At 50.1% G+C, this 14,440-nt stretch overlaps 1 protein-coding gene across 1 annotated transcript; it reads right to left on the bottom strand.

Moving 5' to 3' along the window:
- Positions 1-233: 233 nt before the first annotated feature.
- On the bottom strand, positions 234-11,180 carry LOC125344634 (MLX-interacting protein-like). The gene is given in 14 exon segments (XM_048337068.1): positions 234-361; positions 766-884; positions 2,778-2,855; positions 2,857-2,907; positions 3,076-3,203; positions 3,274-3,368; positions 3,837-3,962; positions 4,464-4,644; positions 4,765-4,886; positions 6,308-6,449; positions 6,451-6,969; positions 7,695-7,786; positions 9,899-10,136; positions 11,064-11,180. Coding segments are annotated over 14 exon segments (2,136 nt in total).
- Between the last annotated feature and the right edge of the window lie 3,260 nt (positions 11,181-14,440).

Consider the following 14,440-nt stretch of genomic DNA (forward strand, 5'->3'; position numbering starts at 1 on the left):
ATTAGGAAGGGATCTGGGCCACCCCAAGGGTGAAGAAAGGGAGGTTGGTGGCTGAGGTTGCAGAGTGGAAGGCTCTGCCAGGATTCCCAGGGTGCTATTGCTGTGGCAGGCCCCACACCTGCTCCAGACCTGAGTGTGGCACCCTCCTGCTTGGCCTGCATCGTGGAGCATGCCCGAGACAGCACAGTGAGAGGTAGGGAGGGCACTCCAGGCATCTCAGGAGCCCACTGTGGCTAAGTCTGGGACTCGCTGGATCTCTTGCTGATCCGAGTGACAGCCTTTGAGGCCTCCCCTGGCAGCCGGGCTGGGTCCGTGAGGATAGAGGTGGTGGTGCTCAGCTGCCAGAGGGTACTCAGCACCACTGTGAAACAGGGCCATGGGCACAGGTCACAGACCAGGCATGACATCTCACACATGCAGCCCAGGCGTGACCTCTGCTTCACCCCTGTCCTCCCTGGAGGGGAACGGAGCCAGGGGTCTGAACCCTTCCTGCTGCCATGGAATTGTTCTACTCATCTTAATATTAAGCTCCCATAACCCTAAAATATATGGCACGAGCTGTGCTAGTTCTAAGAATTTAACAAGAAAATGCCTGAGAGGATCAGACAGGGCCTGGCACACAGTAACTAGATGCTCGATGAGTATGTGCTGCACTTGGGCAGATGCGCAGCTCCCTGCCCAGGCTCCTCCCCATGTGGTCTCTCCAAGCTCCCTCTCCAGCCCTCCCTCCCTGCCCCCACCTCCCTTGGGGATATGTGCACTCACTGGGCCTGAGTACAGGCAGGGAGCAGTGCTGGTCCAGCCAGGCCAGTGCCGTCTGGTGCAGCTCCTCCAGGCTACTGGTGGACACAATGCCCTCGAAGGACTCAAATAGCGGCTTGATGCTCCTGCTGAACTGTGGGGTGTGTGTTAAGAAAAAGCTGTGTGTGGGCCCTGTGCCTGCACTGGCAGAGAATGGCCCACAGAAAACCTGCCAGGGAGGGAAAGCTCAGCACCTCCAGGCAGCACATGCGCCCTATGTGACTCTATGGCTGGCCCTCACCACAAGACCACGAAGTGGGAGGAAGGACGCAGGGACCTGAGAGTCTACTCCTGGAATGGGCTACAAGATAGTGCTCTTCTTGTGTTACCTCCACCATGCCAGCTTCTCCCATCTGCAGAGCTCTGAGCTCTCAAGGGTACGCGGCGCCAGCACGGCATGTGTGTCCCGCAGTTACCAACCAGGTGGTGACCCAGTCCAGGTGCCACCAGCTCCACCAATGACAGGAGACAGGAACAATGGTGGCGCTTGCCAGATCCTCATGCAAGCTGAACTGGGGGACTGCTGCCTGGAGGATCATGTGTGAAACCCCGCGGTCACAGTCAGCACCAGAAAAAAAGAAAAAAATCCCCAAAACTTAAAAACCTCCCTTTTGTGGCATTCAAGACCAGATGGGGGCTGGGGATATGGCCTAGTGGTAGAGTGCTCGCCTTGTATACACAAAGCCTTGGGTTCGATTCCTCAGCACCACGTATATAGAAAAAGACAGAAGTGGCACTGTGGCTCAAGAGGTAGAGTGCTAGCCTTGAGCAAAAAGAAGCCAGGGACAGTGCTCAGGTCCTGAGTCCACGCCCCAGGACTGGTAACAAAAACAAAACAAATAAACAAAAAGCAAATAAACTTTGCCCCTATTCCCAAAAAGACCAGACAGCAACGAGTCTGAGGAGCCTGGTTTCAAATGGAGGTGGAAGTCCAAGGCTGAGCCCAGGAGCTCAGGACCAGCCTGGGCAACAGAAACAAAAACGAAAAGCACTGTTGAGAGCCAAATCCAGCTGCTCAAACCCAGTAGTTGTGTGTCTTGCTTTCCTCCATTACAGACAGGAGTGCCCTCTGCCTGCTGCAGGTGTGGGTTGTAGGAGGGTAGTGGTTTGAGCTGGCTGCAGGGTCTCAGCTGGCTGCAGCTGTGGGTTATAGGAGCTTGGTTGTCTGAGCTGGCTACAGGTGTGAGTTGTAGGAGGTTGGTGGTGTGAGCTGGCTGCAGATGTGGGTTGTAGAAGGTTGGTGGTCTGAGCTGGCTACAGGTGTGGGTTGTAGGAGTTTGGTGGTCTGAGCTGGCTTCAGATGTGGGTTGTAGGAGGTTGGTGGTATGAGCTGGCTGCCGGTGTAGGTTCTAAGAGGTTGGTGGTGTGAGCTGGCTGCAGGTGTAGTTGTAAGAGGTTGGTCGTCTGAGCTGGCTACAGGTGTAGGTTGTAAGAGGTTGGTGGTCTGAGCTGGCTACAGGTGTAGGTTGTAAGAGGTTGGTGGTGTGAACTGGCTGTGGGTGTAGGTTGTAGGAGGTTGGTGGTGTGAGCTGGCTGTGGGTGTGGGTTGTAGGAGGTTGGTGGTCTGGGCTGGCTGTGGGTGTGGGTTGTAGGAGGTTGGTGGTCTGGGCTGGCTGCGGGTGTGGGTTGTAGGAGGTTGGTGATCTGGGCTGGCTGCGGTGTCGGTTGTAGGAGGTTGGTGGTCTGAGCTGGATGCAGGTGTGGGTTGTAGGAGGCTGGTAGACTGAGCTGGCTGCAGGAGTGGTTTACAGGAAGTTGAGTGCCCCTCCTTCCCCTCTTGCTGCCTCTGAAGGTGGCTTCAGTATCAATTTTTCCTCAAGGATCTAGATCACAAAGTCTGCCATGGCCCCCCGGCCTTTCTACAAGGCACCAAGAGCATTGCCCCCACCCCCAAGTCCTGTCTTGTAGGGACTGAACCCATGACAACCACTGTCTGCCATTTCCCCTCAGTGCCTATGGGAGGGAAGAGCAAAAACACTAAAGATACAATCCAGAACTTCCAATTCTGCAGCATCCGGCTTTTCACATATTCATCAAACATGTCTCTCATGTGACTGGTGCCGGGCCACTGGGACTCCCATGGCGGGGAGAAGCTGCTGGCAGGAGCTAGAACAAGAGGAATGTGGCATTGGAGGCAGCTGGTGACAGAGGACCCTGGGGCACTGGATGGGCAGGGAGGGTGGGAGGAGGAGAGCTGCTGACCAACAGCAAGGCCACAAACGGCCCCCTGCCTTTAGGACACAGAAATGCACAGGCCAAGTGTCAGAGCCTCACATGATGGCAGCGCTGAGCTCCTCGATCTCCTCTCGAAGCCGCTGGGCCTCCTTCTGCATTTGGCTCTGCTCCTGCTGCAGTTTGGTAATGTGCTCCACAGTCTTCTGCAGCATGGTGGCACAGGTAGTCTGCAGAGGGAGGCACATGGAGGGGGGGTCCTCACACAGGGGACACCCATGGACCCCACTCGGGCCTCACCAGCTTGGAGTTATTGGCAATCTGAGTATTGAGGGTGTTGAAGCCCATCTTGATATTGACGTGTCTTTTCTGTTCAGCGGAGATGTGCTTCATCTGTGGAGGAGCGACGTCACCAGGATGCAGGCCAAGCCTCTAGCACTCCACCTCATCCCACCTCACACAACCCATGCTGAGTGGCTAGAGGCAGATAGGGGCCCTAGACTGCAGACAGGTGGGCGGGGAGTTCCATCCAGTACTTTGTGGTCCTTCTCATTTCTCTCCAACCCAGACCTTGCAGTGCCAACTCCCTCCTTCCGCTAGAGATGGCAGTTGCAGCCCTGCCATGGCCAGGCTGTGGGAATTGTTGGTCCTTGGACCCAGAGCTCACCCAGAGCTCCCTGACAGGCCTCTCATCACCACAGGCAGACTGGAGCGGGGGGCGGGGAGGAGAATACAAGGCAATGGCTGGAACCAATTCAACATTAATGTTTCTTGGGCTGCGTGAGCCTGGCTCAAACCAGCCTGATCTGTAGCTGTCCTTTCCAGATGAGCTCAGCAGGAATCATGGCCAGGGAGAGACTCATGTACCTTTAGTGCAGTCATATTTTGGGGGTCTGTAGATTTCCCTGAGCAGTTCTGAGGAGACTGAGGACTGGGGCTTTGCTCTGAAGCACACAGAGAGGCCTGCCCTGAGTTTGGGCAGTCTTGACCTGAGAAAAACAGACTCTTCTCAGAATAGAGCCTAAGAAGGAAACTTGGGAAAGAGAGGCCAGGCCAGCCCACCCCCAGTCCTCACTGATAAAGGGAACCCCACAAAGTCCTCAGGTTTTAGAAGACTACTTTAACCTCCCATGACTACCCAGAGGAAAAGGAAACAATCTTGCCTATATCCCAAATGGGCATTTCCTCCAGCACAGGCCGGGCCTGAGAAAGGCAAGTTAGGCATGAGGCAGGAATCTGGCCCAGTTCCGGGCCCTAGGCCTACAAGGAGAGCCATCGTCCCAGAGGTGGGATCAGGTTTCGGCTTGTCACTGGGATCTGCTTTTTCCCTTTCTGTTTTGGCCACATGTGTTTTCATATACTTTGTTACCCACTTCCGTAAATGTTCAATCAAAAGCAGGCTGAGGTCCTGCAAGCTCTGCCTCCAGCAGGGAGGCCTGAGGGCAGCCTTCCCACCCAGGTCCCAATAGCCTGCCCCAGGGGATACTCACTGGGCCCTGCGGGCAGTAACCTGGGGGCTGTCTCCGTGTGGCAGGGCTGCTCGCCCTTCACCCCCAAGTCCTGTGCTGTGCCTGTGGGGAAAAGGCGCGAGCCTGGAGCAGGGCGGTTGCTTGTGCTGTGGCTGAAGTCTGTCACTAGGATGCTGCTGTGGAACTCTGAAACACCAGGGGGCTGTGGGGACATGAGAGAGAGGCCACCAGGCACCAGTGCACAGCAGGCCAGAGCTGGAACACTGAGTGAGGCCAGGGCCAGGCCTCTGGGGGAACAAGGCATGTCCAGGGCCCTCCTCACTCTAGCAATGGCTGCAGGTGCGATGACCACACTGGACTGCGACATCGTGGAGGCCAGCATCCCCTCTCTCTTCAGAGGGCCTGATGTCATGATCACCGCCTGCGGTTGGCCTGAAAAGGCAGCTGCCAGGATGAGAAGGTGAGGGTGTGGGCTGGGTCTGCCCTGCAGAGGACTGGTGTCCAGTGAGAGTCAGCTGAGCTACAGGTACCCGGCCTCTGGGGCAGCACAGGCCTCTCTGCTGCCATGAAAATGGACACGCAGTACCAGAGCATCTCCCATGGGTTTGTGGATCCACTGTGGAAAGGACATTCTAGACACGGGAAAGAGATGCTCAAAGCCACTTTTTTTTTTTTTAGTATGAAAAATAGCTAGCTGAGGATATGGCCTACTGGCAAGAGTGCTTGCCTCTTATATATGAAGACCTGGGTTCAATTCCCAAGCATAACATAGATAGAAAACGGACAGAAGTAGCACTGTGACTCAAGTGGTTAGAATGCTAGCCTTGAGAAAAAAGAAGCCAGGGACAGTGCTCAGGCCCTGAGTCCAGGTCCAGGACTGGCCAAAAATAAAAAGCTATTTTGCAAGAATCATGTTTTTGATTTTTAAAACATACACCCTACTTTATGTCATATAGAAACTAAGAGACATGTTTCCAGTAACTGTTAGCCAAATTATTTGACAGCATATTTTGGTAATCTGTTAAGAAAACAAGAAAAACCATTTTTTGTCAGTTGTGGTGTTGTGCCAAGTCACAAGACCACCACCAAGAAGACCACCGAGACTCAGACATTCCGAAATGCAAAAGCAAGGCAAGGCTTTATTTAAGCAAGCTGCAACTCAGGCCTCGTCCTACCCACTGACACAGCGCAGGTTAGGAGGGAGCCTCGAGCTGTGATTACACAAGGCTTATAAAGGCAAAGAACAAAGTTACAACAATCAGGTGTTCAAGCAAGTAAGATTAGGATACAGGTACAAATCTGATTGGCTCAGGGTTCTATTCTAGGGGTGGTCAGAGTTAAGCATTCCCAGCGGTTAGAGTTCTAGACCGACTGGGCCCTAATGGGCTTGTCCTGGGTTTGCTAACAGGGCCTGCTTATCTTAGGTTCGCGTGGTAAAGTGGGGTTCACGTGGTAAAATGGGGTTCATGTGGTAAAGTAGGGCCTGACTTCAAAGTCTGGCACTTCAGTGGAGCTTGAACTCAGGGCCTGGATGCTGTCCTTGAGAACTTTTGCTCAAAGCTGGTGAGCCAACATTTTAAGCCACATCACCACTCACTTCCACTTTTCTGATAGTTAATTGGAGATTAGAGTCTCACAGGCTTTCAAGGCTGGTGTTGAACTGTGATCCTCAGATCTCAGCTTCCTAGTAGCTAGGATAAAAGGCATGAGTTACCAGTGACTGGCAAAAAACTACTTATTTTCTATGATTTGAAGACTATAGAGTAGAATGAACTGCACACATGTGCTGCTTGTGTTATGTGTGGGGATCATATTTGAAGCCTTTGGGGCAGAGAATCCCCCCCACACTGGGGGCTTCCACTTACCTGCGGTGAGGTGAGCATTCTTCAACACCAAAGACACAGGCTCAGGTTTGTGAGCAGGCACTATTTTAGGGGGCTGCTTGGGCCTCTCTCCAGTCAAGTGTACAGGCTTGGGATGAACAAAGGTTAAAAGAGGTTGAGGGGCACCCAGTGGCAGATGTCTGGGGGGCAGGGGACAGTGCCAGGTCATAGGGAGATGGCGAGGGGATTGGGTGGCAGGGAGTGATCACGAGGCCCTGGGTCTGGCTGTAGGAGGTGGCAGAGGCATCGTGGGTCAGGGTGGCAGAGGCTGTGTAAGTGATGATGGGGGGGATCAGCATGCTGACCCCAACAAACTTCTGTGGCTGCAGGAAGGTGGATGTGGCTGGGGGGTTTAGGGAAGTGGCAGGAGGAGGGACCAAGGGTAATGGAGGGGTGGCTGGGGCCGGGTCCAGGCTGGGGGACAGCAGGGGCATGATGAAGACAAGGAGGAAGGGCTGTGGGACACTGAGTGGTGGTGGCTCAGAAGGCCCAAAGTCTGTGGACTGGATGAAGGGGTCCTGGGTCTGGGAGGTACGTTCACAGCCCTGCCCATCTAAAGCGTCCAGGGAAGGGGTGGCAGAGGGTCCAATGAGGCTGTCAGGAAGGCTGATGGTGGGCAGAGCAGTGGTTGACAGGATGTTCCCCTGAGAAAGGTAAGGAGCCGGGGTCAATGCCAGACCAGGCGACTCGCATTCACTGTCTGCATCACACATCCCAGCTGTGAATGCAGGATGTGGGGACAGAGTGACAGAAGCCCTGTCTCCCATGCCTGGGGCCTCAGAGCTGGGAGATGGACCTGTGTTCCCAGACCCTGTCAGAGCTTGCTTCCATTTGGAATGGAATGACTTTATGAAGCTCAGGAAAAGCACTGGCTCCATGCAGGTGGATGGCAGCCTAGTGGTATCTGGTTTCTAGGATCCACTAAAAGTCTCCCATAATCCCTTCTGTCTTCTGTTACCCAGCAGATGCAGCCTAGATCGCAGCTGCTGAGGAATTTCCTCCAGAATGGCTTCAGGTATCAGCCTCTAGTCAGGCCAGCTCTTCCTACATGGAATCAACCATGCAGATCTCAAACTATAGAAGAGATTCTTCCCAAGCCTGGTGGCAGATGGTGCCAGGTTACTGGTGGCTAACCTGATACAGGCGCCAGTCTGAGACCTTCCCCTGGGGGCAGAAAACCATGCCTCACGGTTTTTCAAAGAAGGCTGAACAATCTCTTTGTACCTTATTCATGTATTCAGCTCTGGGCCTGGCAACACCTAGCATGTGGCTTGTGAGGACACAGCTATGTCATTCATGTGGCTATGGCTACAACGTGTGATAAGAGCCCTGTGTCTGCTGCCCCTGCCATTTCCCCAGCTTCTTCTACCTGAGCAGGTGGGCTGTTGGGATCTGGTGCAGGTGTTGAGGCAGGGGCAGGCAATGTGGAGCCAAAGATGGAGTGGCTGGAAGAGAAGAGATCTGAAAACAAACAAACAAATAAACAAAACCCAGAAACAAAGACAAAAACCATGGAGGGTCTGATAAGCTCCATGAGCTCACCATTCCTGGAATTAAGATCCCAACAAATGGAGGCCTAATTCCCTCTACCCAAGGGATGTTATGGCCAGAGGGCTCCCCTAAAGACAGCTTTTTCAATAGAAAGCGATGCCTGCCAGCTCTGAAACACTCCAGGCAGGCCATGGCAGCCAGACAAGGGCAGAACCGCCTCTGCTGGGAGGTGGCTGTGTTCTAGCGCCCTCTGCTGTTTAGAGAGCAGCTCTATCACAGCACAGCCGAGGTCCCTGAGGAAAAGAGCCTTTTGAGACTGCCAACTTTCTCCCAGAGAGAACATGTCTAGATCAATTTCCCAGACCCCATGTGCTGACAGCCAGGGTAGCAGTGTGGACCAGCCCAGGAAAAGGAGAACTCAATGCTGGCCTTCATCCTGAGCAGGAGCTCTGAGGACAGGTGGGTGCAGCAGGACATCTAGTCCAGCATAGTGGGAGGGGCAGTTCTTATATGACTATACTGTGTGCGCACCTGAAGACATGGGGTCCTCAAATTTCTCTTCCCTTTTGCCTTCCCTTTTTACTCCCTCTGCTTACCACCAACATTCAGTGCAAGGCAGATTGGAAGGAAGGGCATTGCCAGTTGGGAGTCACGAAGGTGGACAGGGCAGTCTCTAAAGCTTAAAATCCTGTTTTAACAAACCTTAAATAAGCTTTGCCAAATGGATGGGGTTCTCATGTCTGCTATGGTGCTAGGCGGAGGTGCTTCCTGGTGGAGCTGAGAACCGGCTGAGAACAGATGGGGGGACATAGCTGGAGCAGAGGAACTATCCTAATTCCTGTTGCTCCCTGATTTTCCCTCTGCAGTCTATCGGTAGTTTCACCTTTTGCACTTAGTTCTTGCTCACTCTCTTTCCAAGGACATAATAAGCACACTGGGCATGCTTACCCTTCTAGGAACTGCACCAACTCCTAGGAGGGCCCAGTGGAGGGTAGGTGTAAACTGCAGTGGCAGAGATATATAAATACGGGGAAGATGGTAGATAAATAGTAGATGAGAAGGTGTGTGTTAGAGATAAATAGGGAGATCGATGATACATTATAGGAATATAATAGACTACACACATAAATAGGCAGATTATTGACAGATAAAATACAGAAGTGGAGGAAGGGAGGTAGAGTAGTTGACAAAGAGGATGATATTGGTTGCTCAGTAGCAAATTATGAGCTGTCCCCTAGCCTCCTGCCTCTGCTCTGAGCCCAGGCCCTCCCAGATTCCAGATACCCCAGAGATTCTTACTGTTTTCTTAACTTTTGCTATCAAGTGAAAAACATCTCCTGATCCCACTGACGGGAAACACAGGAGCCTCAGAGGTGAGGTGCTTGAGCACTGCCATTTGTTGGACTTTCCATATATCCTGTCCAGAGCCAGTCTGGGTGGGTCTGCAGGTGTGTGAGGGGCCTGACAAGCCACAACAACATGCAGTAGGCCCTTTAGACCCTCTTCCATGACTTAACCAAGAAGCATCAACAATGTTTAGGGCAGATGTTGAGGCAAGATCTTCAAGTCAGCAATGACTTTCTCATTCTTGTCTGTTAACACAGTCTCATTAATGCCTTCACATTTTTCACACTGGTCAGTGAAGGCAGGTGTCTGCAAGCCATGCCTGAGAAGAAAGCCATGACAGCATGTGGCAGGAAGGCCTGCCTGGCTGGCCATCCAAGACTTTATTCATCCCCACCTTCTCTGGCCTCTTTCTCTCCATCTCCCAGTTGAGTCAACAGGGTTGAGATTTAGCTATGAGAGAAAGACAGGGAACTTTCTGCCTGGAAGGACTGGAAAGGGCTGGACTCCAGCAAGGTATCCTTGGTCCCTGATTTCTGTACTGGGTCAAAATAATGTGATGAACATCTTTTTAATTTCATTCTATTTTCAGTTACACATCTGTGGGCTCAGCCTCAAGCTCATGATGGTTCTTGGTGTTCCCTAGTGACTCCAGTAGACAAGATTAGGAAGGTATGAGCCCCACCCACCCCACCCCAATACACATACATTAGCCCCCATGCTGTCTTGATTCCACACTGGGGAAGTTCTTCACAGTGAACTTCCCTGTGGATGACTGGCATTTAGTGTGCTGTGCAATATGGAGCAGGGGCCAACCAGTGAAAGTTGGGACAAATGGAGGAGAGAGCCTTTTATCAACCATCAGGGCATCATGCACTGAGTACTGTAAGGGGATAGTTGCAGGGCCTTTGGGAGGCAGAGGTTGGGTGCAATAGGAGGCAAATAAGTACAAGGCCTCTGGGAGGTAGTAATTTTCCTAAGGAAAGAGGACAGAAGCTTATTCAAGCAGCAATAAGTGATTTCTGAAGACAGTTTTGAACTATTCTAGCTGGCCCTTGGGCACTCTGTGTGACCAGACTTAACCTTTCTCCTCTTTTTTCCCACCACATATCCCTATCCTGAACCCTTTCTGAGCTTAGGGACTGGAAATCTGCCTGGGTCCACCCAGTGGGTGCCCCTCCTGGCACCACATTGTAGCCCTACTAGCGATCTCAGCAAATCCAGCTGCTCCATGGACAGCAGATGCCCTACAAACCCACAAATGCAGACACTTTTTCTTTGTGTTTAAGATCTGCAAGTGTCTTGCTTTATCCTTGAACTGTCACATATGTGGCACAGCATAGTTTGACACACATCTGCATGTGCAATGATCAAATGAGGGACTAATGAACATTTCTAATTCTTCTAACACTTACCATTACTTTGATAGTAATCTATAGACTCTTCTATATAATTACCTTAAGAGGTGTCATAAGAAGATTTTAACTGTCCTCACTCCAACGGTGCTCCCAATGGACCCTTCCTTGACTGTTGGTACCACTGGAAAGGGAGTTGAGCCCCAATTCACTGCATCACCTTCATTTCTCTACTGGCTGACATGGATCTCCTTCTGGTTTACCTTTAGGCAGAATGAAGGGCCAGGGCCTGTCTGTCCAGCCACACTTGGCACTCAGCCAGAGGCCAGCTGCCCTGAGATACTAAGGGTCTATTAGGGAGAGTTGCCAGGCCTTCCAGCCAATGTCCTTATCTGGGTGTATGCTGACCTACAGGACCTCAGGCAACCAGCTGCTCTTGTATACCTATACACCCAGCCTCCACCTGTCAGCACCATAGGCAACTCCAGTGTCCAAGAGCAGTTGAGGTACCTCATCCAGTCCAGCATAGACTCCTCTACAATCTTTACCTTCAGCTTCTTCTTTGGCAAGAGGAACTTCTCCAGTTGTCTTGTCATTTCTGGTCTGCTGGCCACGAAGAAGGGCAACACCAGTAACACCCAACCTTGCAGCAGCATCAAAATCATGGTAGGCCCCTCAAACAGGGCTATATACCAGGCCAGGAGAATAAGCACTGCCATCAGACAAAGGCAGCTTATTGCCTCCTGAGCTGTTGCCCCATACTTCCTTAGCTTCCTCTAGTCACCATGTTGACAGAGGTCAGAGATATAGCAGGTGACTACATTTGGTGCGGTTGGCTCAGTCCTTTGGAACAAACAATATTAACATGGAAGCTGCTGAGGTGACCAGCCACCTTCAGAGAGTGAAATCCTGGGAAGTGAGTTTATTGTTGGTCCTGGAGCTTAAAATCAGGGCCTGAGTGCTACTCCTGAGCTTTGGTGCTGAGGTGTTACCACTCTACCACTTTGGGCCACAGCTCCATTTCCAGTTTCTGTATGTGGTTCATTTGAGATAAGAATCTCAGACACTTCCTGCTTGGGCTGGCTTCAAACCAAAATTCTCAGGTCTCAGCTTCCTTAATAGTGAGGATGATAGGCATGAGCTACCAGCACTTGGCTCAGAAAATAAGTTTTAAGATCTCAGTAATTGAGACATTTTTGGAACCCAACCCAAGCTCTATCCTGGCTGACAGTGGGTGAATGCAGAGCTTCCTAATGAAGGGAAGTACATAGGTGATACACAGTGACCTGATTTGTCAGTGTTTTAAGTAAGGAAATTAGTGGTGTGAAGATGATGGTGTGTCACACCTGGAGCATTTGTGGTGCCTTGTGAGGTCCACTATTCTCCTGCCTGTGTTCATGGAGTAGGAGTCTATGTGGTCTCTAGTGCTTCCCTCTATGTCCTCCATGCTCTTCTCTGGGAACTCAGACAGGGACCCAACACCCATAGAATATTGCTGCATCCAAGGTCAGGTCTAGTACTCCCTGGAATATAACCTGGGCTCCCTGAGATCCTGGCCCATTGCCTAAGAAAAGGCCATGAACTGTAGGTGTTTCACTGACATCTCAATTCCCGCCCATTTATTCACTTCTTCCAGAAAATATCACCCCCCCCAACCACCCAGTCTAAGTCTTCCTCTATGAGTGTATTTTCAAGATTCCAGAAAATCTCCTCCAAAGATTCCAAACACCCCTCATACCTTTCTAATTTTCTTCAATCACTCATTCTTTTTTTTTTTTTTTTTGGCCAGTCCTGGGCCTTGGACTCAGGGCCTGAGCACTGTCACTGGCTTCTTCCCGCTCAAGGCTAGCACTCTGCCACTTGAGCCACAGCGCCGCTTCTGGCCGTTTTCTGTATATGTGGTGCTGGGGAATCGAACCTAGGGCCTCGTGTATCCGAGGCAGGCACTCTTGCCACTAGGCTATATCCCCAGCCCCAATCACTCATTCTTGTATCCTGGTCACTCAGGACTCAACTCATGACAAGCAAATCATTAGCCCTCAGTCAATTCTTGTAGGAGTCTTTATTTTGCTGTGACCAGAGTCTGCAGAGTCTGCTATTGGGATGGTAAAGAACAGCAATGAGCCACCACGGGTTGGGTGTTTACAAGTTATGCATTCTATAGCACGTGGTCATGTAGCACAGAACAAGGGGTTAATGCAGGGGGTAGAGCAAGACATAAATTTTCCCCATCTTTCATTAATATTAACCATGCAAGCATGAGTGGACTAAAACAATATAGTACTCAATCATAAGTGGGCCATCCTGAGTCACCATGACATTTCTGTAACTACTAGTATGGTTACTACCAAGATACAAGGAACTGCATATATTTCAAAGTGTCAAACTATAAGGAACTATTCTCATGGTGGGGGTACAGCCCTCTAGCTTGGAGTCACCAAAATAGAATTATAGAAGCATAAGGGTAAACTCTTAAGACAATGAAATTTACAAGCCCTATTGTTTCTAGAAGCTTGGGGAGCTGTACTCTTCCTTGCTGCCTGCCATGAAATCCCTAGGTGTTGGCACACACTTGCTACTCCCTCCCTTCCACATCCAAATTAGGAGCAAACATGGCTCAAGAATGCTTTGCATGCTTTGGCTTTGTTAAGTCCCCACAACTGAGGCAGGATTGGTTCTGGCAGGCAGACAGCTCAGTATTTTAAGGCCTGTGCCCTCCAGACTGTTTCTGAGGTCACATTCAGAGCTGCCAAGGTGTCTCAGCCTGAATCAATGCACCTCCCCTCCAAATGTCACATTAAAATGGTGGCCTCTGTATGGTAGACTGGCCATGGGTATACCACCTACAACCAGCAACCATAGGATCAGTAAGAAAACTACCAAAAATATAACATGACCATGGTGTAATTCCAGGTTCGTCTTTCTAGAAGATCTGAGTATCTTGGTGTGCCAGTATTCATTCCTGAAAGGGCTTTTCCATGTTCCTACCATAGCATCAACTTTGCACCTAGGAATTTATCTCAGAAATTCATCTGATTCAAATCCATATGGTGAAATGACATGTTCCTTCTAGAGCATGCATTTTAATAGTGATGCACAAAACACAACCTGAATATTATTAGTAGGTAATGATAATTTACAGTGCCAGTTTTCCAACCTGGCAAAAATATACAGAACACCATGCATCCACTAAAAGGAATGCTGTTTATTTACAGGTAATCATGTGAAACATAGGCTATATTGATAGTCATTTAAATAATAAACTAAAATGCAGGTTAAGAGTAGGTGTATAAAGTATCATTCCACACCTATTTCTTAAGGGCAAAGTATGCATGTGGCATAGAAGATCAGGCATAGAACAATGGAGAACTTCAGTGCCTAATCCTGCTTTGGGATTCCATGTGATGTTTTCCTTTTCTGCCTTATTTATTGCCTTGATTTTCTTTACTAATTTACTGATTACTAGTTTACATCCTTCTGCTGAATAACATGGGTACTGCCATATTATTCTTCATGAAATTCCCAGTGGCAATGCTTGCCTTTTTTTCTTCTTTATTGTCAAATTGAAGTACAGAGGGGTTGTAGTTTCACAAATAAGGCAAGTACATTACTTATCCAAGTAGTTGCAACCTCTTTCATTTTTCCCCCGTCTTCCTCCTCCCCACTTCCCTTCACTGCCAGGACTTGGATAGTTACTTTACTCCAGTTGGCTTGTAAGTATTGTATTTTCAATGTTTTGTCTTTTTATCTTTTGCCTCTCATTTTTGATATTGCCTTTCTTTGCCTTTGTTCCAGTAGACATCTATACATAATCATGGTACTAAGACCAGTTATAGTAAGAGCAGGAGTAAAAGCACAGGAAGGGAATATGAAAGAACAAAATTACAATTACACATGGTATGTTGAAGTTAACTACAGCAATGAT

Source organism: Perognathus longimembris, unplaced genomic scaffold (genome assembly GCF_023159225.1).
Source record: "Perognathus longimembris pacificus isolate PPM17 unplaced genomic scaffold, ASM2315922v1 HiC_scaffold_175, whole genome shotgun sequence".
Taxonomy (NCBI): Eukaryota; Metazoa; Chordata; class Mammalia; order Rodentia; family Heteromyidae; genus Perognathus; species Perognathus longimembris.